General features: G+C 43.6%; 2 protein-coding genes, 1 long non-coding RNA gene and 1 pseudogene across 6 annotated transcripts; 1 reads left to right on the top strand and 3 right to left on the bottom strand.

The window, feature by feature from the left end:
• Window positions 1-8658: 8658 nt before the first annotated feature.
• LOC120698245 lies at window positions 8659-11231 on the top strand (annotated as a pseudogene). Its single transcript, XR_005684778.1, has 7 exons — window positions 8659-9055; window positions 9166-9249; window positions 9376-9516; window positions 9758-9823; window positions 9956-10123; window positions 10226-10555; window positions 10663-11231. The product of XR_005684778.1 is annotated as a ribosomal protein L11 methyltransferase-like (transcript).
• A 155-nt stretch (window positions 11232-11386) lies between these two features.
• Window positions 11387-20309, bottom strand: LOC120698243 (glyoxysomal processing protease, glyoxysomal-like). 3 transcript variants are annotated; one of them, XM_039981773.1, is made up of 16 exons: window positions 20101-20309; window positions 19935-19987; window positions 19657-19837; window positions 19524-19574; window positions 19187-19220; window positions 16082-16085; window positions 15793-15832; window positions 14980-15096; window positions 14772-14903; window positions 14564-14667; window positions 13882-13967; window positions 13717-13811; window positions 12968-13637; window positions 12649-12841; window positions 12280-12368; window positions 11387-12151 (listed from the first exon to the last, which is right to left on the bottom strand). In XM_039981773.1, the coding sequence occupies exons 1-16, from the start codon at window positions 20164-20166 to the stop codon at window positions 11922-11924; spliced, it is 2145 nt and encodes a 714-aa protein (XP_039837707.1). In that variant the 5' UTR covers window positions 20167-20309; the 3' UTR covers window positions 11387-11921. The 3 variants fall into 3 exon arrangements, with proteins under 3 accessions (XP_039837707.1, XP_039837706.1, XP_039837705.1); XM_039981772.1 differs by lacking the exon at window positions 16082-16085 and having other exon boundaries at window positions 20101-20291; XM_039981771.1 differs by lacking the exons at window positions 16082-16085; window positions 19935-19987; window positions 20101-20309 and having other exon boundaries at window positions 14564-14682; window positions 19657-19701.
• A 131-nt stretch (window positions 20310-20440) lies between these two features.
• LOC120701306 lies at window positions 20441-23221 on the bottom strand. Its single transcript, XR_005686033.1, has 3 exons — window positions 22727-23221; window positions 22591-22638; window positions 20441-20786 (listed from the first exon to the last, which is right to left on the bottom strand). It is a non-coding gene; the product is annotated as an uncharacterized LOC120701306 (long non-coding RNA).
• LOC120701305 lies at window positions 20826-21991 on the bottom strand. Its single transcript, XM_039985414.1, has one exon. The coding sequence runs from the start codon at window positions 21989-21991 to the stop codon at window positions 20939-20941; it is 1053 nt and encodes a 350-aa protein (XP_039841348.1). The 3' UTR covers window positions 20826-20938.
• Window positions 23222-24041: the final 820 nt, after the last annotated feature.

Here is a 24041-nt window from a genome sequence, read left to right as displayed (position 1 = left end):
AATGAGCTTAATTAATCCGTCATTAGAGTATGGTTATTGTAGTAATTTAGTGATTAATTATTATTTAATTAGGCTCATTAGATTCGTCTCGGAATTTACAAGCAAACTATGTAATTAGTGCATGTAAGATTCTTTTTTGATATGATAAATTTGGAATTTTAAATTTTACAACTAAACAGGGCGCGAGCAACTCTGTTCCCAACTGATGTTTGGTTTGCTGTCGTCATCTTGCCGGCTGCGTTCGCGTAATCATGCTGTCACTGCACGTGTCAGTGGATCAGAATCAACTCTGTTCCCAACTGATGTTTGGTTTGCTGTCGTCATCTTGCGGGCTGCGTTCGCGTAATCATGCTGTCACTGCACGTGTCAGTGGATCAGAATCATCAGCTGTTAAGGCCCTATTTAGATCACACCTCATAAATCTCCTAAATGCAAAAAAAATATCACATCGAATGTTTCGACACATGCATGGAGTAATAAATAATGTCTATTTACAAAATTTTTTGCATGGATGGGTTGTAAATCGCGAGACGAATCTAATGAGCCTACTTAATTCATGATTTGCAACAGTGATGCTATAGTAACCATCCACTAATTATTGATTAATCATGAATTAATTAGCATCATTAGATTCGTCTCGCGATTTACAACCCATCTGTGCAAAAAAATTTGTAAACAGACTTCATTTAGTATTTCAAATTAGCAAGATTCCAACGTAAAAAATATTGCGCCGAAACTAAACACGGCCTAAGTTGACAAATGCTAAAATACACAGATTGAGGTATTAGCTCGTAATATCTGACACCTTTGTGTGTAGGGGGGCGGGGGTCTCATGTCAATCTGAATGGAAATGTCGTAGACATTAAATTTTATAATATGTATCAATAGTACAAGAAGTGTTGTAAAATATCCTTAAAGTCGAAGGGACAGTAGAGTAGCCAGATCTTGACCTGTGCAAAGCTGAAAGAGTACCCGTGACGTTGCTCGCGCAGTCCACTAGCGTTCCTTCAGTGGTGGCGTTTGTGTGGCGCCCACTTCGTTTCGGTCAGCACTCAGCAACAAGACCCCTCGAGTTCAAACTGTCAAGTGGGGCCAGTATCGCACAGGTCTGTTCGCGGTGACAGCGAACTTCTAGCTGACTCCTTTCCGCTCGAGGTCGCGAGGGGTATAAAGGTCACTTTGGCATTTAATCCCCATATTTTTATCTTCTTCTTTAGTAAAAAATAATGTTAGCAAATTCTCGTATTCTCTCTCTGACCACCCGGGATTTCAATGAGTAACACAAATTATAAATCAGTAGTTACTTCTAGTTCTCAATTTATATTTAACAGCGGCGGACCAACGGCTTCATCCATTGAATTATATTGCTAGGGATCTATTTACTTTGTTGTAAGATTTATATCCAATTTGGTAAGGGTTCTCCACCGATTTCTCTGGTGTTTTTTTTAATAAAATCCTACCAAACGGGTAGTAAGAAGAAAATGAGAGCATCTCTAATAGTTTCTAATTTTTTCTCCCCAAATTTTATTATTTACCAACTCCCCAAATAGATATAGAGAGGCAAAAAAGAATTCATCTCCAAGAGTTACCCATTTTTACTCCCAAAAATAAAAAAAATTGTGGTCAAACAAGGTTTTAATTCCACGAGAAACTCCATGGCCGGCGGACATAAGATTCTTGCAAGTCAAATCGCCGACGATTTAGGACACAAGAGGGCTTGAAATTTAGAGAAAAAGAAAGAAGACGGTGAGGGGATTTCGTTTTACATCTTACTTGCACCGGGGATGCATCGTAGCAATCGGAATCTCGCCGGAAAGAACGCTGCGGCGGTGGTGTGTTCCTGCGAGACCACGGTGGCGGTGATCTGTTTCGCAGCAATCTCTTGGAACCAGCGCTGGGCACATCCACGGGGGACGTCAGGACATGCATGCTGGATGAGGTCCGGCACAGCAGTGGGTGCGGTGCAGGGTAGTAGTCATGGAGAGCACGACAAAGCGAGAAGAAGACGGCGGCAGGAAAAAAGAGCGGATGGGAAAGGACGGAGGCGTGCGTAAATTTACACATAAGAGAGTCTAGTTTGCCAATTGTTAGGAGATGGAAAACTTGAATAGAAAACTATTGGAGATGACTTTTTTCTTTTTCCCAAAAAAATAAAGATGGGGATAGGAGATTGGGAACTATTAGAGATGCTCTGAGTCCACACAAGTTCTTATAAAACCAAAAGTTAGCTTAAACTCCGGCTTGTCTTCGCTTTTCAAGTACATTTGTCCATAAAGTTACCCAATTAACTGTCGAGAAAATATTTTACCAAATATTTATGCAAATGGCTTTAGCTCTATCGAAAAAGTTGCTTCACCGCCAAAGCCGAAGCCATTTTATGAGGAGAGCCCTATCAATCTAATCTTTTACTTCAAACAACTTATCCATGAGTTGTGAATATTTATTGACAAGGGTAGTATAAACTATAAAGGAATAAGTCCATATTACCTCCTGAACTTGTCAAGGAGTCTACCCCCCTCCCGAACTATAAAATCAGACATCTTACACCCCGAACTCTTGAAACCGTTTGATTTACCCCTAGTACCAAAATCATCCTGTTTTTCGCCACACCAGAGGGTCTTTTCTTGTTTTCTCCCTTCAACTTTCATAGCAAAAAAAAGTTACATGGTCTAAAAAATATGAAATTTTTTACAGAGATAGGGTAGGTGATATTAAAACTATTTACCTATTGTTTTTACTTGGAATGCAAAAAATTTGAAATATAAATATTTTAATATGGTAATGACTTACTTACAGCTAGCCGTAAGTTCGCACGTTCTTACGGCCGCCTCCATCTGTGGTCCATCTTCCATCCGAACCTCCGTTCCCGCAGCCACCATCTGCCGGTTCATTTCACCAGCCTTTCTCTCTCTCTCTCTCTCTATATATATATATATATATATATATATATATATATATATATATATATATATATATATATATATATTCCTCTTCCCTGCTCTCCCCCAATCGCTGCTCCCTCCCTCTCAAAGCAGCAGGCCCGTGCAGGTGCGGGGGCTAGGGACGGATAGGCCACCGAAGCTCGGCCCGGCGCGGAGGCTGGGGGCGCGGCCGCTGTCCTCCGGCGGGGCTCAGTGCGGCACCCCTTTTGGCGCGGGGCGCCGCTGCTCCCGGAGGCCGGGTCTCCACCGCGGCTCCCGCCATCGGCGCTCGATCTGCTAGGTGCGCGCTCTCCCTCCCTCCTTCTCTCTCTTTCCCTCTCTCGCACTGGCACGGAGGCTAGGGGTGCGGCTGCTGTCCTCCCGGCGCGGGGGTCAGGGTGGGGCCCTTTGGCGTGGGGTGCCACCTCTCCCGGAGGCCGGGCCTCCGCCGCGGCTCCCTCCCCCTATTGGCGCTCGATCTGCTAGGTGTGCGCTATCCTCCCTTGCTTCCTTCCCCCTCTCTCCTACACTGATTGTGTTCTGGTGTGGTTGGGAGTCGGAGAAATGATAGTCATCCAGTAGCTACACATTCGAGATCCAACTAGGATCCCATCGACTGTTCACCACTCGAGAAGATTGAGCGTGGATGTGAGCAGGCAGAGAGGCCATTTGCGTTTCTGTGGTCCGACATGCGCATCGCATATGGTATAGTAGCATCAGCATCCAGCTTTTACAGCCACCGGTAGTAGCCCTTTTACCTTGTGAAATCACAACAACACTGCGTGACTGTCTTGTATAGGCATTTTAATATTGATTCTCAATAAAACTGTTCTACGAAGGCAATAATATTGATTCCTAATAAGCAATTTTATTGTTATATCTAGGCATAACAATATATTTGTTTAAGCAATTTTTGTCCAGGCAATTTTATGTCAAATTACTGAGCTAATCCATATCTAATTGATGCATGCGTTCTCCTTGCAGTAGATCAGTTCATCAATGCATCCTCTGCCCAATCTCTGGATGGCGCTGGATCCAATGTCCAAAAGACAACCTCAGAACTCTAGAACTATGCCTGATAAATCTTGTGCAGAGCAAGGTGGAAAGGTGAGTGGAGATCACATTTACAACTTTTTAGGTTTTAAATGCTGGGTGTAGCGAAAATGACCTCTCATGCCATATTTCAATATAATGTTTTGGTGATTGATATAGACAACACAATACTTGGACTAATATGATTGTTAAGATGACCATTCTCAGGCTTTTAGGTTCAAGTGATGACAAAGAGAAGATAGGCGTAGCTAGGCCCGAAGGGCCGCACCTACGGTGGTTCCGCTAACCGATTAGTAGACGGGGGTGGAGGGGGAGCCACCCCTCGCGGGTCTCAGGGCAGCGCCCTGAAACCTCTTCGGTCCAAAGGACAAGAATTGAAGAGACCGTGAAGAAATCCAAGTTGAAAAGATCAAGACGAAGATAATTTATTATCACCGGTTAAACTGATAATGAGCAAATTGCACTCATCGGTGCAATGAACACAGAAGCTGCGAGCTAGGGTTTGGCATCGGATTAACCGGCGTTGGGTGTTTTACACTCACCAGTGTAATGGACTTGGAGGCCAAAGAAGCAGCAGGAGTTTTACAGGCACCGGTTAAACCGGCGATGAAGGCAAAGTGAACGTCGGTGTAATTGTCCAGAGAGTTAGTTTTTTTAGGAATCACGGGACAGTTACATTCACCAGTTAAACTGACGATAAGTCGGTTAATTTTCCCGTACAACTAACGGCTAGTTTCTCAAGTGGGCAGATTACATTCACCGGTTGAACCGACGATGGCTATTGGAGGAGCGTCGGATTAACCGGCGTTACGAGCTTTTTCTGTCAGCTTTCCTCCAACAGCTAGTTTGAGGGGTTGTGCTATATATATCCCACCCCACACCTCATTTGGTGTGTGCTGGAGTTGCTGAAGCTTACTACACTTGAAGAACACCTCCAACCACCATAGAGCTTCATTGTACATCATATAGGCTTAAGCACACTTGTGAGAGTGCTTAGTGCTTGGTTAGGCTTAGCTCTTGAGAGAGTAAAGCTTGAGTGAAAGCCTTGCTGCGGCAACCATCTTGTGTACTCGTCGTGTGACCCTCCGACTTGGTGTGGAGAGGCAACGACACTTTGTGCGGAGAAGGAGACCCCTCTTGGTGAGAAGCTCCAATAGTGAAGACGGTGTCGTTGGTGACGCTTTGAGAGAGACAGTGGCGGTGGCTGTGTCTTGGTGACTTGACGCCACTTAGCCTTTGCTTGCCGGAAGCCTTGGTGGCGAACACAAGACGGTGATCAAGCGAAGAGACTTGGCATCACACTTGTTCTTGTTGGACAAGTGGCCGTGGACGTAGGGAGGGACTTGGTGTCCTAACCGAACCACGTTAAATCGTGTGTCTTGGTGTCTTCACGTGAGTTTGCATATTCTCTCCTTTACCTCTTTACTTACCGTATTACGTTTCTGCATTTACTCTATCTTGCGTACCTTTACTTTCCTAGTTAGTTTGATTAGAATTGGCTATAGGTTGCAAGTCTTTTAGGGGTAAGTAGAGAGTAGCATAGATAAACCTTAGTCATAACTAGCATGTGTAGGACGTGTTAGGTTTATCTCATGCAAATAGATTGAGCCTTAGGATAGAAAGCGATTAGCGACCCTATTCACCCCCGCTCTAGGGTCGGACACCCCGGTGATCCTTACACTGGGGATTGGGAATTATATTTGTTACATTGATCACACCCCGTATTACCTGTTCCCATTTAGATAAACTCCACCTTGTGAGCTTTTTCGATTGGAATGTGATGATGGATTCAATCTAATCTGTTATTATGGTTTCATGTTTATCTTTGGTGCTCGACCTGGTTCAGTATTTCCACATCTGAGGGTGTTTTATGTTTAGCTAGCTAATATGGTTCTCAGAGACGATTGCAATTTCCTGACTTAAAAATGGTGATTGGTTCGTTGATAACTAAGTAATCAGCTAGAGCACAAATCATGCTCATTATACTTGAAGTTCAGTTCAGCAGTTGGTATCTTCACTTTTGAAATTTGAAAGTTTTAATATCTAAAAGCAATGGTGAATGTTTAGATTCTTTAGCATGTTGCTTTTACTTTCTACAACATCACCTGTTTCCTCCCATTTCTTTTTGTAAGATGAAAGTGCAGACCTGGTCAGAGAAAGGGAGGGAGGAAGGGAGATTTGTTGCTGTAGTTGCCCGGGTTGGCCCCAAGCATGCCAACCGAACAAGACTGTTGTAGGTTTGGATGGATTTTTTAGCAAGGGAATAACCCAATGAACATCCCTGAACAATGCACACATAGCTATGGATTTTTCTTGGCGTCGTAATATAGTTAGGTTTTTTGCAATTAAATACATTGATACCCCAACTACATCACTGCTCTAAGCAATTTTTTTATTACAAACACACATTAATCTGATTTTAGATAGGCAATAATTTGCTATTAATTAGGCAAAGTACTATCTCAAAAAGGAGGGAGGGAGGGAAATTTGTTGCTGTAGGTGCCCGTTTTGGCCCCAAGCGTGCCAACCGAACAAGACTGTTGTAGGTTGTAGGTTTGGATGGATTTTTTTAGCAGCAGGGAATAACCCAATGAACATCCCTGAACAATGCATATGGCACATAGCTTACGGATTTTTCTTAGCGTAGTAATATAGGAAGTTATTTTTTGCAGTATTATGATGCCTGACATATGTGTTCTTTTGGTGGCACTTTGATGCAGCTGTCCAATTTCAAGCCATCAAAAGTTGAATTCAACAGCTCATTGAGATGATGGTACTTCATATCTTGTCGCTATCTTGCAGGCTTGGCAATTTGAGTGGTAATGGATCTTTACATGCTGCTTGGACATGAGTTAGGCTACTGTCATACAAAACTGCAACTAATAGAGGTGAACTGCTCTAGTTAATTTTCGCACTGGTGCTCTGTTCTCTAATGTATATAAGCACATATAACATGATTATTCACTTCATTTTATACAGTTCAAGCTTGAATTCCTGAATTTTATGGCTTCATTCCTTTGGAGATTGTAACTCAGCTAGCTTTGGCCAAGGCGCTCGCGGCGGCGGCCCCCGGCGAAGGCTCGCGGCGGCGGCCCCCGGCGAAAGCCTGCGCAGCGGCAACCCCTGCAGAGGCCTGCTCGTTTGCCTCCAGGGCCCACGGCAGTGGCCCTCCTACTTGGATGTGCATGGCGACGGCTTCAGGCAAGGGATTTGCAGCCGCGCTGCCTGCGTTGTGCTGCACCTGGGGGGCAAGCTCCCTGGCTCTCTCTCAAGTAGTCGGTATACTATCACTTTTGGGAGTTCTGCATCGGTATTACTGGTTAGGCAATAATATAGTTCCAATTAGGCAATAATATAGTTCTGAAATAGGTAAAATAATATATTTTATTAGGTAATAAAAGTTCTTATATACAATAAATTAGTAGTGGTACCATACTGCCACAATCTGTTTGAATTTTCTCTCATGTTTACACAAACAATTTTTTAGTGTTTGTGATCTTTAGCAATTTTGTATGCTATGATGATCTGCCATTTTCTATTGATTTTAACTCCTAATCGGTGCTTGTGCTAGATCAGGCTCGCACGAAGCCAATGATGCAGCGAATCCATGTCTTTTTTTTTGTGCTAGAGGATGAGGGGTTATGAGTTGTTTTGTGTATATTTAGATTAGACTTGTCATTTGGTTTATAGTATCAAGTTAGATATGTAGACTATTTGCTTTTCTTTTCCAAAGCTGGAGTTCATGATAGATAATGATAATGATAGCATGATTTTGTGTGGGCTAGGGAAAGTACTGTTTTCAGTTGGGCAAAGTAATACTTTTAGTTAGGCATTTTTTTTGTTTACGAACAAGCAAAACAATAATTTGCCAAGGTAATTTTTGTTGCCTTAGTTTTCTTCTAGTGCATTTGTTGATTATCATGATACATAAGCTAGTTATTCACCTCATCCAACTAATTTTTTCTTAGTTTATCCTTTTATTATGTGCTGCATACTAACTGATTTGGTGCTTTTCTCCTTGTTATATTGTAGGTCAGAAAGAAGCTCATTTGTTTATGTAGGTAGTAACTCTTCTATGAGATGCCTGTGCAGTATGAATCTTCACATTCAATTTCGCTCATGATGTATATTTAGGTTCAGGGGTGGGTGCGTGGCAAATTTGTTTGCGTAATTTAGCCTGCTGTGAACACCAATTTTGGTAAACTAGGTTCCTGTATTTGCACACGACGAGATCTGTCATTCTGTACTGTGCATTATTTTTAGTTCTGGGTAATTTTTTGTGTCGTGTGCTCGCTGTATGATTTATTTGCATTTATGTTCAAAAGCTAGCAAATTGGTTGATCGGAGATCCAAACCTATCTACTTTTTCTTTTTTTTCCCGACACTCACGTGGGCTAATGATTAAAAAGGAAAACAGTTTGGTCGAAGAATATGTCTAGCTGTAATTTCTGTGCATTTTCTATTGGGCGTGTCTTCCAAAAACAGAAAGTGGACAAAATTTAAGTACGGCCGGCCTACATTAGCTAAGTCCTTTTAATATTCTGAATTTCTGAACTGTGAATTCCACTGCCAGCTGCGCTGGATTGAGATTCAGTGGCGTAACATGTGCGCCCCACCGATTTCGGGCCCACACGTCAGTGACTTTAAGCCACGTACCGTACGTCACTAAATCCGCCTCCCGCTGCGCTAGCCGCCAGGAGCGGAGCACCATCATCTGTGCGGCGTGCGAATGTGCCGCCGGCGCCGGGATGTTGCCGTCGCTGGCGCGCGCCGGCCGGGCCCCTCTCCGCCGCCTCGTCTCCACCACCTCCTCTCCCCGAGTCCTATCGCCTCGCGTCCCGTACGCCATCAGCAGCGGCGGCGGCGGTAACCTCCCGCCTCTCCTCCTCCCGCTCTATGCTTGCTCCTCGCCGTCTCGCGACGGCGCATGCGGCCCGGCGCCCGGCGCCCGGCGAGGAATGAGCTTCTGCGCCCGCGCGGTGGACGTCGGGGACGAGACACCCTCCAGCTCCGCCGCCGCGGGCTCCGACCTCTCCGCGCCTTACCTCTCCGTCCGCATCCGATGCCGCAAGCAGGACGCGGTCAGTACATCACGCTCTCTCCGCACTTCGTAGACACTTCGATTCCTTCACCTGCCTCGAATAGCTTCAGTGTCTCATGCAATTGTTTCCTGTATGACATTGCGAACCAGGAAGTGCTCTCCGATGCGCTCTTGTGCTTCGGTGCTAGTTCTGTGACTGTGGATGACATTGCCGATGCTGGAAATCTCGATGAAGTGAGTGAGTACTTTCTTGTGCACGTAATTTGTAATTTCCTTGACCATATGCTGTTCGCCTGTTCAGATGAATTTCCGGCAATTGTTTGGGATAATTTGAGTCCAAAAGAAATGTTAATTATGCAGATCTCCATAATCTCCATATATGCCGATGGGGAAGACGTGGACTCGAGCGTTTCAAGTGCCACTAGCTCGGCTGGTTTGAACTACAGCCCAGTGTATGAAACCTCTGTTGGGAAACAGTGCGATTGGGTGGCAACTGTGCAGGTTCGGACTGGATGTTTGTACAATTTTCCTGTACATGGCCTTTAAATGTCAGTGTTGCTCTTTCTGTTCCTTTCCTTAATTTTCACACACAGTCGACAAAAAATGGAAACTATTCAGTCATCAGTAGACTGGGGTTAGCCAATGGCATACTGTTTATGGGATCCTGTTCTATAACCTTGACTTGGGTGCACGGTTTTTGCTTGTCAAATACTTGAAAAGATTACTATTGTGGTTGCTGCAGGAAACATGCGAGTCCACTGAAGTGGCTGATGGTCTATGAGTTGTTCCTAAATGGAGAACCCCCCCTGTATGTATTCACATCATGCTGTTTTCATTTATTTTTTAAAAGAAATTCTAAGGATGCTTCTTGTTTTTTCTTTCTGTATGCTGATAATTTTGTTGAACTGAGAGATTTGTTCTCACCCTTTTCCATCCACAGGATCCGCAGGCCACAAATATAATCGTCAATCCAGGTTTGGCTTTTGGGACGGGGGAGCGCCCGACAACTAAGTTGTGCCTTCTACTTCTACGAGAAGTTATTAAAGGGGGTGAACATGTCTTGGATTATGGAACAGGCACTGGAGTTTTGGGGATTGCGGCTCTGAAGGTACCATGTCTTTGTGCGTTTGTCGTTCATTGCTGGACCGTGTCATGATAAGAAGGCAATGTTTCCCTATTTCATTCGCTCAATGTTCTCCTATTAATGCAGATGGGTGCTGCTCTAGCTACTGGGATAGACATAGACCCTCAAGCTATAACCTCTGCTTCTGAAAACTTGTTACTGAAAGGTTTGCATTCCAACCAAATGCCTGTTTTCTTGGTACCAATGAATGCCCAGCCTTCATCTTTCCGAAATGCCGTTGACAAATCAGAAGAGAACAAACTAATCAATAACCCTGACTTGAAGTCTTCAAGAGGAACATACGATGTAGTTGCAGCAAACATACTTCTGAATCCCTTACTGGAGCTGGTTGAGGACATAGTTGGTTATGCAAAACCTGGTGGAGTAGTTGCCATTTCTGGAATTTTAGAGGAGCATGTAAAGGAATTCAACATTATTTTTCTAACATTTTCATGCCTCCCACTCCCAGAGTTTATTTGCTTATTTATATGTTTTTTTTTTGTACTTTCTGTCTCATAATTCAGGTGCCAAAAGTCAAAGACGTTTACTCATCATACTTGGACAGCATATCGGTATCTGAAATGGATGGATGGGCCTGTCTTCAGGGAATGAGGAGGGTGTAGTGGCAATTTTTTTTCTCCGCCACAGTCAAAGTATCTTTGAGCATACAATTTTTCTGACCATCACGAGTCTTTCCTCCAGAATTAGAAACTTTATCCTAACTTCTTGACACTTTTTGGTAGGATTACTTGAATATCAGAGAGTGAATGTTTTGGACGATAATAGCCTGTTGAGTATATGTTCCCTGTGACGGATTAAATATGTTTGAAGTGATAATCATACAACCTTCACTAGTCATTGGTCATTGCATGTTTAAACATTGTTGATTTTTGAATTGCCACACCAGCTATTGAGATTGTAAGTTTGGTTGAAACCTCGATGTTTGAGAAGTCCTATTTTACTGTATTTGACTGACTGATGTATCACTTTCGGGGCTTGAGAAGTCCTATTCTACTGTATTTGACTGACTGGTATATTAATTTCTGGGTTTGAGAAGTCCTATCTTACTGTATTAGACTGACTGATATATCAATTCCTGGGCTTCAGAAGTCCTATATTTTTTACCGTATTTGACTGACTGACATCAATCAATTTCTGGGCTTGAGAATGCCTGTAATGATGAACAAATCACATGCTTCTCCGTGGTAAGCAAAAGGTATATGAAGTGATGAACAGATCACATGCTCATTGTAGCAAAATATCAACATCACAGCTTAATTTTCTTTGTTAGGCTGTATCAGCCTAGATGAACGAACACTTTTAGTACACTGGAAGTAGGATTACAAGAAATGTCTGAAAAATACCTTTTCAGTTAGTGCAACAAATGACAGAGATATTAGTTCTCAACTAGTTTTTAAAAAAATCTCTGTTCTTATGCAAATTCGATTTTTGATATTCTCGTAGGCAACATGTCTTGAACTTATGGAAGTAAGCCCCATTATTCTCTAACAACACATTTCTGCTGAAATTCGGGAGCAAACTGTCAACTGTGTATTACTGGCACACAGTGTTTCTCCTTAACAAGGCTTTGCCCAAAACACCATAGTAGAGTGGCATGTGACAGTCTGGCATTTTGATAGGTAATCTGAATCCCTCAACCAATGTTTTCCCTGACAATGCAACCTTTGCACTTTGCCCATGACCAAGAACTTGAAATCTTCGTTCTAAAAAAAGACATCAAAATTTTATCCCTACAATCCTACTTCCATTTCTCGCTAAAAATCTATATCTTGCTGGGCATCTTGTGCTTAAAGAGTTCCTTTAGATCTGTGCTAGATTTCAGAGTTGCTTGCTTATCACTAAGAAACTTTGAGAACTCCAGAACCTTTTCCTCTTTGGTCTTTTCAGGGGGGTTGTCGATAAATGGGGATGATGATGGTGCCAGAGCCCAAACCGATGAGAGCACTTCATTCAGTTTGTCCAACTGCTCCAGAATCGCAGGCTCTCCAATTTCTGCCAAGAAAGGAGAAAATCGAATGCATTTTTTAATTCTTATTCATATGTACTCAAAAGGGTTTTGGTATCATCAATGTTGGCTAAAGTTGAGAGAGGAAAATAATACAGGCATACTTAATTAGTACCTGAATACGTGAAGATTGTTTCGAGTGATTTGCATGGGATGCTGAAATTCAGATGAGGTATTGTGCTTCCGGCACCATGCTTAGCATTACTGGATATAGGAACAGAAGGAATAAGTGGTGGGGGAAAAAAGAGGTTTTTAGAAAAGATATACAATTCTTCTAGCCACTAAAATGAATGAAATAGTTTTGGCAAGTTAGCTTGCGAGTAGCAGGAACATAGGATGGTTTTAAATATATTTCGCAAGTAGAACATGTCCAACATAAAGTATAGCAAGTTGATAGTGTCGACGAAATGGCGAAATAACTTGATGAACTTAATAAAGTCCTTATTACTTTCTGAAGGAGTGCTTCAAAGGTCTTATCATATACCTTGTTATTATCCCAACCATTAGCCCATGCGGATTAACAAGAATACCGCCACTGGCCCCTGGATGAACTGCTGCTGTTGTCTGCAGCATTACTGGCATGTCCATATTGTCAGCCTCCACAGTACCAGAAAGTTGAGTTGATGGGATTTGGACAACCTTTGACACAACCCCAGAGGATAGAGACGAGCATAGGCCTATACTCAATTCAAATATCAGTTCCATAATATCAAAACTCAAAGGTCAAAACAGCTGAAAGGGCATGCACATTGATCAAAAGAAGCATCAAACTGCTCCAAGCACCAGATTGGAAGATCTGTCACCTGATCGAGGTCCAAAAAGGCCATGTCCAACAACATATACAGATGATCCGGCTGTTGGGCAAACAAATTCTGGTCTGATTGTATTTAATTCAATTGGAACCTTTTCCATTTGAAGCAATGCAACATCAAGCGGACCCTTCGAGATAAAAGCCACACAAGCATTGCACCACATCTGTCTCTCCGCATGGTCCAAACGAACTGATATTCTCTTCTCTCTTTTGAAACCCAAGTTAAACAATGAAACCTCATGTTTGACAGCATCTTCATTAGAAAATTTGCATTGTTGCGGCTGCAATGATTTGTTTTCTCTGGCATTGAGATATTCTCCAGCAAATGAGGTTTGTACACCTGAAGGTGAAGTTCTTCCAAATCTCCAAGGTTCCAAGAGATGAGCATTGGTCAGAACTAAACCCCTCTTGTTCAGAATAATTCCTGAAGCCCAAGATGACTCACCAACCGTAACAAGAACAACTGCGGATATAGCCTCTCTTATTGAAGAGGGTGAGATGCAATACTGGTTAATTTTGTTGACCTTAGAAGAGACAAACCTCCTTAATTCCATTGTTTTAGTATCAGCATTTTTGTCAGGTAGCTCACTTGGGTCTCCTCCAATTCCCTCCAGTTTCTTGTTGTTCCATCCAGTGCATATTGCATCCCATGGAATCACGAGCTGGTTTGCAGATTTTAAGATAGCTAAGTTTACATTTATTCAGTGTGCAATTGTATCTTGTTGAAACCAGTGAACTGACCTGAACTTCTATGTTGCTGCCTTTCTGTCTTAATGGGGGCATCAGCAACCCCACAAGGCAAGAATTTTTGTCAAACACTGGAGCACCTTCCATCCCTTGGTCCATTAAGACATTATCAAGAGCTAATGTCATAGTATGAGAAAAGAAAAATGGATTGATATTTACCAGGGAGACAGTGGATGTCAGCCATCAGCAACGAGCTCCTCACAGAGTATGGAGGAAGGCAATTCGCAACAGCACCAACTGATATGATGCTTAAAGAACGCACATGTGTACAAATGAATACACTCTTACTCTGTTTTAGGATAATGGTGGCATAAGAAAAATACTGAATAATAGAATGTCATGCTGATCTAGTTTCAGAAAATCAGCATCTAGTTACAGTGAATATGCCTTCAAGGTCAATGAACATACTTGAAAAAAACTACGATTGTATATGCTTTAGAAGCTATAGCGATGACATGAAAAGCAAAGAGTTAATAAAATGCTGCTCCCTCCGTTCCAAATTGTAGGTTGTTTTGGCAAATCTAGATACATAAATTTTACTATGCACCTAGATATACATTATGTCTAAATACATAGCAAAAAAAATATGCATCTAGATTTGCCAAAACGACTACAATTTAGAACGGAGGGAGTAGATAGAATCAGTTTTACATTATCGCCATTACATATAGCATATGGAATAGTATCAGGTTTTGCAAAATCTGGAGTTTACCATTACATAAGTCAAAATAATGAATGCCTATTTTCTTGTTATCAAATCCAGAGATTTGACGGGTTGCATGGGCTAAGTTCTGGTGCAACTAATAGACATCCTGCTAAAACCAGTAGAATAAAATAATACCTGTTGAAGAAATGGAAGGGTGACAGTAGGCCGAATGGAGATCCTACTACCAGCAAAGAGTCTCCTCGGGAATGCATCTCTGAAACATTGATTCGTCTTGCATTCTGATCACAAATGACCTAGAGTTTTAAGTACATGAAAAAACTATAGCTTGCAATTTTCAAGGTGCTAAATGTCCAGGAAAGGAAAATGTCAACCTGTGCCTTACATTTGAATTGATGGTTGAAATTCCTAGAATAGCAATTCTTGTGGCAGACTTGGCCAACATCAATGTGCCCATTGCCTCTACAGATGCATTATTCCTGTTAGACTTCAGGGAAGATCTGATATCATTTTCAACCTGAGAAACACTAATGTCAGTCAATTTTAGAGCAAGACAAAGAGGCACAGCAATTTAATTTGATGAACAAAGAGACCTGTTTCTGATTAACATCGGCCAATGACCAGCCTACATCCCATGATGGTCTTCCAATGAATGAGTCGTCATGTTTTAGCAAGGATAAAACAGAGTCAGCAGCTGTAGGGGCATCAACCTAATGAAGAAATCATGCTGCTGATCAAACTTTTAAGCATAAGCATCGAGGGTGAAGACTAATCAAAACCTACAAACTTTTCTCTTACTATTCAATAGAAGCAACCTTTCTCCCATTAAGAGCAATGTAGATAAAAAAACATAACTAGGGGTAAACATATTTCAGTCATAGCCAAGCAAAATAATAGAAAAAATAATATTTATAAGATGTAACAAGGACATTTAAACGAAATTACTCTTTTCTTACTGATTCAGTTTATTCCAAATGAGCAGCCAAGGCCATTCTTAAGTTCTTATTGTAGGTCATTGGTAGGATGACAGGACATTTCAGTGGAAAGCCAAGCCAACTAGTCCTTAACTAAAAAATTAATCACCAGCAGCTAATAAAGATTAAAATATTTAGTAGAACACTGCATAAAACACAATGCTGACAGAGGTTTAATTAAAACCAATAAGGGGCTGCTGCAATGCAGAGTTGCATACCCCCTTAAACTGAAAGTAAATGCACATGGTGCATAAAAAAATTAATTCGAAAATCCACTTGTGCATCACCGCTGTTTCTGAACTCAGAACACCATCAAAATCTAAATGAACTTAGAAAACAATAGCCTTTTATCCGATACATGCTAATGCCTGCTGATTTCTCACGCATCTATTAGCAGCAATATAACCTGACTGAAGAAATGACAGTACTTACCATGGCAAGCAATTGAGCTGAAAGCCACCGTGGAGGTTTGCTAAAGAAAGCCAAAGGACCAGCGCCCTGGTGAAGTACTGCACCAAACCCATTGCCGGATGCGTCACAGTCGACAATGAAAGGCTGACTGAAGTTCGGTAAATGAAGTACAGGGGCAGTAGTTAGAGCATCTTTTAGAGTATTGAATGCTTGCATTGCTGAATCAGACCACTGAAAAGAGTCTTTGCGTAGAAGTTGTGTCAAAGGAGCAGCTATTGTACCAAAGTTCTTGATGAAACGGCGGTAATACCCGGCTAAGCCCAAAAATCCCCGGAGATTACGTGCAGATTGTGGCTGCGGCCAAGTAGTGACTGCTGACACTTTATCGCTGTCCATAGCAACACCACTTGCAGAAATTTTGTGCCCAAGATAAGCAACTGATTGTGTCCCAAATTCACACTTGGACTTCTTGACATGTAAATTATTGGCTCGAAGTGCTGTTAGGACAGCACGCAAATGCTGTAAGTGCTCAGACCAAGACGAGCTATATATTAAGATGTCATCAAAGAACACCAACACAAATTTGCGTAGAAAAGGTTTGAGCACTGAATTCATGAGAGCTTGGAATGTACTTGGGGCATTTGTAAGGCCAAATGGCATAACCAGGAATTCAAAATGTCCTTCATGTGTTCTGAACGCTGTTTTCTCAATGTCATTTGGGTGCACACGGATTTGGTGATAACCAGCACGGAGGTCCAACTTGGTGAAGAATTTGGCACCGTGTAGTTCGTCAATTAGTTCCTCAACAATGGGTATAGGAAATTTGTCTTTGATTGTGATGTTGTTCAAGGCACGGTAATCTACACAAAATCTCCATGAGCCATCATGTTTCTTGACTAGTAGGACAGGTGCTGAAAATGGAGAGGTGCTAGGTCTGATAATGCCTTGCTGGAGCATTGTGGCACATTGTGATTCCAGCTCATCTTTCTGAATTTGGGGATATCTGTAAGGACGAACTGCTGCAGGTTGGGAGTCCGGCAGTAAGTGAATTCTGTGATCACAAAGGCGTTGAGGTGGTAAACCAGTTGGAGGTTCAAAGACATCTGCAAAGGAGGCCAGCAACTCATCTAGCAAAGGAGTGTCATTGTCATAGTTGCCTATAAAGCTGAGGCGATCAAATACTGAGTGTCTTTGAATTATGGGTGGGTAAACTTGTCCTGCTGGTGCCAATTGTCGCTGCGGAGAACCAATGCCTTGCCATATTACTTTATGTCCACGATGCCAAAAGGACATGCAGAGCTCATCGAAATCCCAAATGATGGGGCCTAAAGTCTTGAGGAATGCAATGCCGAGCACCATGTCGAAACAGTCCAGTGGGATTGCAAAGCAATTTAAAGTGAAGAAATCGTTGCCAATTTTGGCTGCAACATCACGGGCCAGACCTTGACAATAGACACGGTCCCCATTGGCTACAATTACACTAGCACCTGCACTGTCATGAAAGTGAAGACCAATTTGTTGAGCCACAGCTTGGTTGATGAAATTGGAAGTTGATCCAGAGTCCAGGAGGGTTGTGAGCTCATGTTCCCCAATTTTCACACGAACGCGCATTGTGTCATTAGTGGTTAGACCTGCAATGGCGTGTAAGGAGATGAGTGGGGGCTGTTCTTCCTGGTGGCTGTCGTCTGAAATCTCTGTATCTTCTTCATCGAAATCTGTCACTTCTAGATAGAAGAGACGTGGGCATTTGTGACCTCGCACATATTGTTCATCACAGTTGTAGCACAAGCCTTGTCGACGGCGTTCAGCCATCTCAGTTGGAGTGAGGCGGCGAAAAGAACGGCCTGGAGCAGATGGCACTTGGGTTGCTTGTGCTGATGATGTAAGGTTGGATGATGGTGCCGCTGCTGAAACTGGTGGCAGAGTTGGTACTGATCGCGCCGGAAATCGTTGCTGACGGCCTTGAGTGACTGTTAATGCTGCTGCACGTCGTTCATATGCTCTTGCCAGCGACATGGCTTGCTGCAGATCAGCGGGCGCTTGGAGCTCGACATCTGTGCGTATCGGATCAGGAAGACCACCAGTGAACAATTGGACCTGTTGGACTGGTGAGAGGTAGCCGGCATGCGCCATGCGCGCTTGGAACGCTTCTTGGTACTCAGCTACTGATCCACGGAAGGGTAGTCGAGCCAAATCAGCAAGATGGTTAGCACCGAGGGGCGGTCCAAAACGCTGCTGGCAAAGGGATTTGAACAGTGGCCAGGAGATAGCATTGATGTCGCCGGCATCACGTTGGAGCATGTAAAACCAATGTTGGGCGACACCCAGCATGTGAAACGAGGCAAGGCTGACTTTGTGAGTGTCGTGTGTGTGCTGGGCTCGAAAGAAATGTTCACAGCGGTTCAGCCAGCCAAGGGGATCCTCTTTGCCATCAAATGTAGGAAAGGAAAGTTTGTAGTAACGGGGAACGCCGAGGTCGTCCTCATGATCATCGGCGAACCCTCGAGAATGGTGATGTGGGTGGGATGGAGGTGGAAAGGCGAAGGGAATAGGTGATGGCGAGTGGGGGAAAGGGATGTGCGTAATTGGGATGGCTGAAACTGCGGTGGTGTTGGTGACACTGGAGGTGGTCGATTGCACGACAGGGATGCCGCCAAATCCCGGCAGGCCAGTGGAGAAGGAAAGGGATTGGGGAAAGGATGATCTGGTACCATGAGAGGTAGAAAGGAGGCGCGACGGGTCGATCCCAGGTGGAAAGGGAACTGCAGGGGCGCCGGAATTCGTGTCGAGCGGCGGCGGCGCAACTGACGGGCCCGGGCGGAGTTCCACATCTGAGAGGCGAGAGGCAAAGTTATGCATCTGCCGTTGGAGACCATAAATTGCCGTCGTGAGAGTGCTGAGCGCTGCTGCTTGGGTGTCGGCGGCAGCAGATGGAACGGGCAGAGGCGGTGGGGCGTTGGGCGGTGGAGCACTGGCGGAAGTGACAGGGGCTGCGGTGGCGGTAGAATTGGGGGTGGTGGATGGCCCAGACATGGCGTCTGATACCAGATTGTCAGGGCCTGATCTCCGGAGGAAGTAAGCGTGAGAGGCCAGCGGCCGGGGACTGGGCTCCCGGCGGCGGCGCGTGCGCGACGCCGTCCTGACGGCCGGCGTCGGGCTTGAACGGTGCGAAGGTGGAAGACAGCGGTTAGGAAAACAGAGGCGTCCAGAGATCAGAGTGATCTCCAAACGTAACTTCTATTAGATATCCAGTACTGAACATATATGGTACCAATTACAACTGACCACAGATACGAGTTACAACTAACCATGGATGCAAATTCAAAATACATAAGAGGAACTACCAGAACGTGCATACGCTCCCTTCTTTCTCTCAGCCACGGCGTCTACGTTCATATACTCTTCCGACCATAACACTTTCCATCTTGAATGTTCCCCAACTCCTCATGCTGCACACAGCATAGCATGTTCAGGAATTCAGGTAAAAGTTTTTAAAAACTGGTATTTTGGAAAGACATTCCTACAAACAGTGCAAGTATCCGGATAGTATATCATGCATTAGCTACATATTTGAGTTCTATATGTATTATGTAATTGAATCATTTCCATCAATCATCAGTGTGAGTCCGTTTAAGTTTTCTTTGCAAATAACTGAGTATTAGTGAACGGTGATGGAATGCTAAGCACGACGTGATCTAGGTTCTAGGATGCCAAATTCCACACAAACGCTTATTATCCTTAGTTCCTTATACCTCAACAAGCACATCAATACGTGCCTCCGGTACCAGCCTCGGCTTAAATTCCTGCAGGCATCCAAACAAGTAAACAAGCAAGCAAAAGCTTAGCACTAGAACGAGTGATTACAGAGTCCTGTAACCTACTAACCTCGCCGGGATCATCTCGCTGCTCCGCGACCAGGAACGGCTCGACGAGCGATGCCGCCGTGAGCGCAACGTCCCCCACGTGCCCGTGGGCCGCGCAGACACGGTCGAGCAGCGGCGGCGGCTCGGCCAGGGCGCCCCGAGGCAGGAGCAGGGCCGACGCCGAGAGCGTGGTGGACCCCGACCTGGGACCCAAACCAAACCCAGCACCAAGTCAGCACAGGGATTCAGGAAAGCTCGAATTCAGCGAGCGAACTGACGAATTGGGGGCGGGGGACGCACTGGTGGAGGTGGAGGTGGAAGGCGTGGCGGCGCATCTTCACGGCCTTGGGGTCCTGGAAGCGGAGGCGCCGGAGAGGGGGAGAAGCACGGTGGTTAGCGAGGTAATTCGGAGGAGTTGGTTGCTGATTGAAGAGGAGGTTGTGGTGGTGCAGAGTCGGGGACTGACCGGGCCGACGATTCGGGCCATGGCGGCGAAGTGGCGCGCCGCCGCGGCGATCTCCTGCGTCTCCATGGCGCGCGTCGGGAGGCGAGGAGCCGAGGAGGCGACGCGGAGACCGCCCGGGGAGCTGAATAGCCGACAGCTTCGGTTGCTTTGCTTCCCCCTCCTTGCAGTTGCTCTGTTTCTGGGGATGAAGAAGCGAATTTGAGCTGACGGTGAATCAGAGTTCAGATAGATTCAGACGTGTCGTTTTAGCTTCTGCTCGCCCTTAGGGCAGTCCCAATGCAAACTCCACTCATAGAGTCTAAGTCTCAAAGACTCCATCACAAGAAATTATACTTCCCAATGCAAAGTATGTAATAGTAGTTTCCATACATAAAACCATTTATTGTGCAGCACAAACAAAGCTGATCAGCTGTGGCACAATACCATGTGATCTACTGTACACCAAACAAGCACTTAAGATTTAAAAAACGAAAACACAACAGTGCATAGTACCGGTCACAGAACCCAAACATACTAAACAGAACTTCGATGGTAGTTTAGAACAGCCACGAGTCATCCATCACAATATATAACAATAGTGACATAGATATGAATTGCAAACTAAATAGATGATAATAGTATTTAGATAATGATAAGCCTTCCGTCATCCTCCTCAGAACTTCATGTCCATAGTCCTCCAAGCAAATCTGTGAAGAAATGAGAATGGGTTAGTTAAGTTGGCAAAACTATACAGGAGGTTAAATTAACAAAATCTCAATGCTTCAGTTTCAAAAACAAAATCTTAATGTATCTTGAACATGAAGGCAGTTTATATGTATATAAAAAATCACAATGCTACCTAATTAGTTCGATTCCCAAACTTTTGCCAAATGTGATCAATCAAATCAGATTGTAGTTGCCTATGAGCTTCACGATCACGAATCTCGGTATCCCTCTGTAGAACATCCTCCATCACCGGATCATGTCCATGAGTAATTGTAGCGGCCTGAACAGTAGACGTGGTTGCTTCTTCGTTCAAGTCAAATGAATCGTTCTCTATATCCTTCTCGTCCTCGATTATCATGTTGTGAATAATTATACAAGCTAACATGATATTCTGAAGATCCCCTTGGTCATATAGACGTGCCGGATTACGTAAAATGCGAAAACGAGGTTGTAAAATCCCAAATGCACATTCAACATCTTTTCTTGCCCCCTCTTGATGTTCTGAAAACAGCTTGTGCTCAGCTGATTGTGGTGCACGTATGGACTTGACAAAAACAGCCCACTTTGTGTATATTCCATCTGCAAGATAATAAGGTTTGCTATATTGCCTTCCATTCACAAAGTACTGCACCTGGGGAGCTTCTCCTCTTAACTGATCGACGAACAAAGTAGATTGATTTAGCACATTGATGTCATTGTTGGACCCCGCCACTCCAAAGAAACCATGCCATATCCATCTGTCATGTGAAGCAACAGCCTCTAGAATGATGGTTGGCACACCATGATCACCACGAGTATACTGTCCCTTCCATGCATAGGGACATTTTTCCCAGTGCCAATGCGTACAGTCAATGCTCCCTATCATGCCTGGAAAACCACGACGCTCACCGATATCCAACAATCGTTGTACATCTTGTACTGTTGGGCGTCTCAAGTACTCTTCACCGTATACTTCAATGATACCCTGAACAAACTTCTTCAAGCATTCCACACTAGTACTTTCTGCCATCTTCAAATGCTCATCATACTGTTCTGCAGGACCGCCAAATGCTAACTGACGCATTGCTACAATACACTTATGAATTGGTGTGAACCCGGGACGATTCAGAGCATCCAACCTTAAGGTGAAATACTCAGACCACCCACTCAAGGCCTCAACAATCTTCAGAAAGAGGGGTTTCCTCATCCTATATCTTCTACGAAAATCTTTCTCATCATAGACTAGATTAGGAGTGAAGTAGTCATCTAGTAGTTCCTGTTGGGCTTGTTCACGAGGCCTATCCACATATCGCCTAGGACCACGTCGAGTTATTCCACCATGTATGACATCAACAACAGACTGCATTTCAGATACTAGATGATCACCAAACTCATCTAGAATTTCTTGCTCTTGAAGATAGTCATCCATGGAGTACAGATCAGCAGGATCGATGCTGCCATCTCCATCCATGGCAACAAAGGATCTCGGCAGAATTGTGGATAGTAGAGGATAGTAGAAAGGGGCACAGCAAAGGGATAGCAGCCGTGGCTGTGCTATATATAGTCACAATTGCCGTGGCTGTTTGTATTCAGATTTCCATTCAGACTTATTGTGGTTGTTTGCATTCATACTTGTGGCTTTAGTATTCAGACTTATTGTGGCTGTATGTATTCACACTAGTATTAAAATAGCACTAGTCACAAGTCCTAGGAATTAAAATAGCACTAAAATAGCACTGATCATAGCATTAAAATTACAGCAGCACTGAGAATTCAAATAGCACTATGTCACAAGAATTAAAATACCTTATAGAAATTGCTTCCATGGTCGCATTTCTTTGCACATACTTGCTACTGCATAAATTCCAGGAAATTATAGATTGTCAGTTAACAGTTCCAAGCAACTAAATGAGCAATTGAAAAAAAGTTGGCAGTGACATACCTTGGGAAATAAAGTAAGTCTCAAGCTCTCTAGTGCCAAGTTTCTTTCAGCCAAAGCATCTGCACTGAGCTGACCAGTAGGCACAAGCAGGAGCTGTGTGTAAGTTTCTAGCATTTTGCACTTAGTTTGTTCATGGGCTGCTTCATGATTAATCCTAGCTGCTTCAATTTTTTTATCAGCCAAACTTTTCTGAACTTCAGCCATCTTCTCTCTATCTTCCCTATTCTTGGTGCTTGTTTCAATGAACTTGTCAAATTTTTCACTAAAATCAGCCAAAGCATCAGATGACTTCCTTTTGCCCTTGAGTTCTTTTTTTTTGCGTTCTTATGTCCCATAGGTCGCTTTTCCCCATCTAATGCCAAATTTACCACTTGAGCTGGATTATCCTTTGCACTCTTTTCATTTTCCTTCTTCAACCTTGCTAGATATGCAGACCACTTCTGCTCACCACGTACTACCTTCCACATATGCAGCAGGTGGAAGGCCTTATTATTATTTCGGCTCGACCACATCTCTAATGCCTTGTCAATCAATTGGTCATCACTCATCCCACTTTGCCACCTTGTCATCATATGGTTAGAACCTACCAATCGTATGTCTTCAGGGACGGACCAATTCAAACGTTTGTCAGTTCTAGAATCATCAGGGATGTTGTTTGTTTCATTTTCTTCTGCATCTAAATCATCCACCATATGATCAGTTTGTTGTGCTGGAGAGGGAGTTCCTGTAGCACTCGTGTATTGCGGCGAAACTGGAGATCGACTCATTCCAGCACCAACGAAGTGTAAATTTTCAGTTGCATTAGGATGGTTAGCAAATGGGTTTGACTCCAGCATATTTGAGAACCCTCCTGGTGGGTATAACCTGCAACCATATGAATTTCCAAGCTCTAATCAATTATTTGTTCACTAAAATTGCTTAGACAAAAAAACTTTTAGATTCTTAACTCAGAGCTGAGATAACTGTCCAAAAACAAAAGCTATGCATCTTTCCATTGAAGTCGCAACAGACAGTGAATTGTAGTAAAGGTATTTGCAACCAGTTTTTCTTTTAAATTGTACTAACTTTTAGCAAAGGTGACAGATATCTGAAGGTCTTGAAATCAATTACAAACAGCAAGCTAGCTTTCCACAAACAACCAATATAATTAGACTGAACAACTGCGTTACCCCAATACAGGATGTGGTACCCCAATCATTTTTATTGGCAAAACACAACATTTCCCCCCCAGCCAATTACCTTAACTGAACAGCTGCGTTAATCAAACTGATACAACAAACTATCGTTGCAAATCTAATTAGACTTAGCTAAACAA

The sequence above is a fragment of the Panicum virgatum genome, chromosome 3K (assembly GCF_016808335.1).
Source record: "Panicum virgatum strain AP13 chromosome 3K, P.virgatum_v5, whole genome shotgun sequence".
Taxonomy (NCBI): Eukaryota; Viridiplantae; Streptophyta; class Magnoliopsida; order Poales; family Poaceae; genus Panicum; species Panicum virgatum.
This window is presented reverse-complemented; position numbering and strand designations above follow the sequence as displayed.

Coding starts and splice junctions, on each gene's coding strand:
- LOC120701305 (XM_039985414.1), bottom strand. CDS start 21,991: ATGAGGAAACCCCTCTTTCTGAAGATTGTTGAGGCCTTGAGTGGGTGG.
- LOC120698243 (XM_039981773.1), bottom strand. CDS start 20,166: ATGGAGACGCAGGAGATCGCCGCGGCGGCGCGCCACTTCGCCGCCATG. Junction 19,838..19,934: donor TTCCACCTCCACCTCCACCA/GTGCGTCCCCCG, acceptor TTTGGGTCCCAG/GTCGGGGTCCACCACGCTCT. Junction 19,221..19,523: donor GTATTGATGTGCTTGTTGAG/GTATAAGGAACT, acceptor TGCTGTGTGCAG/CATGAGGAGTTGGGGAACAT.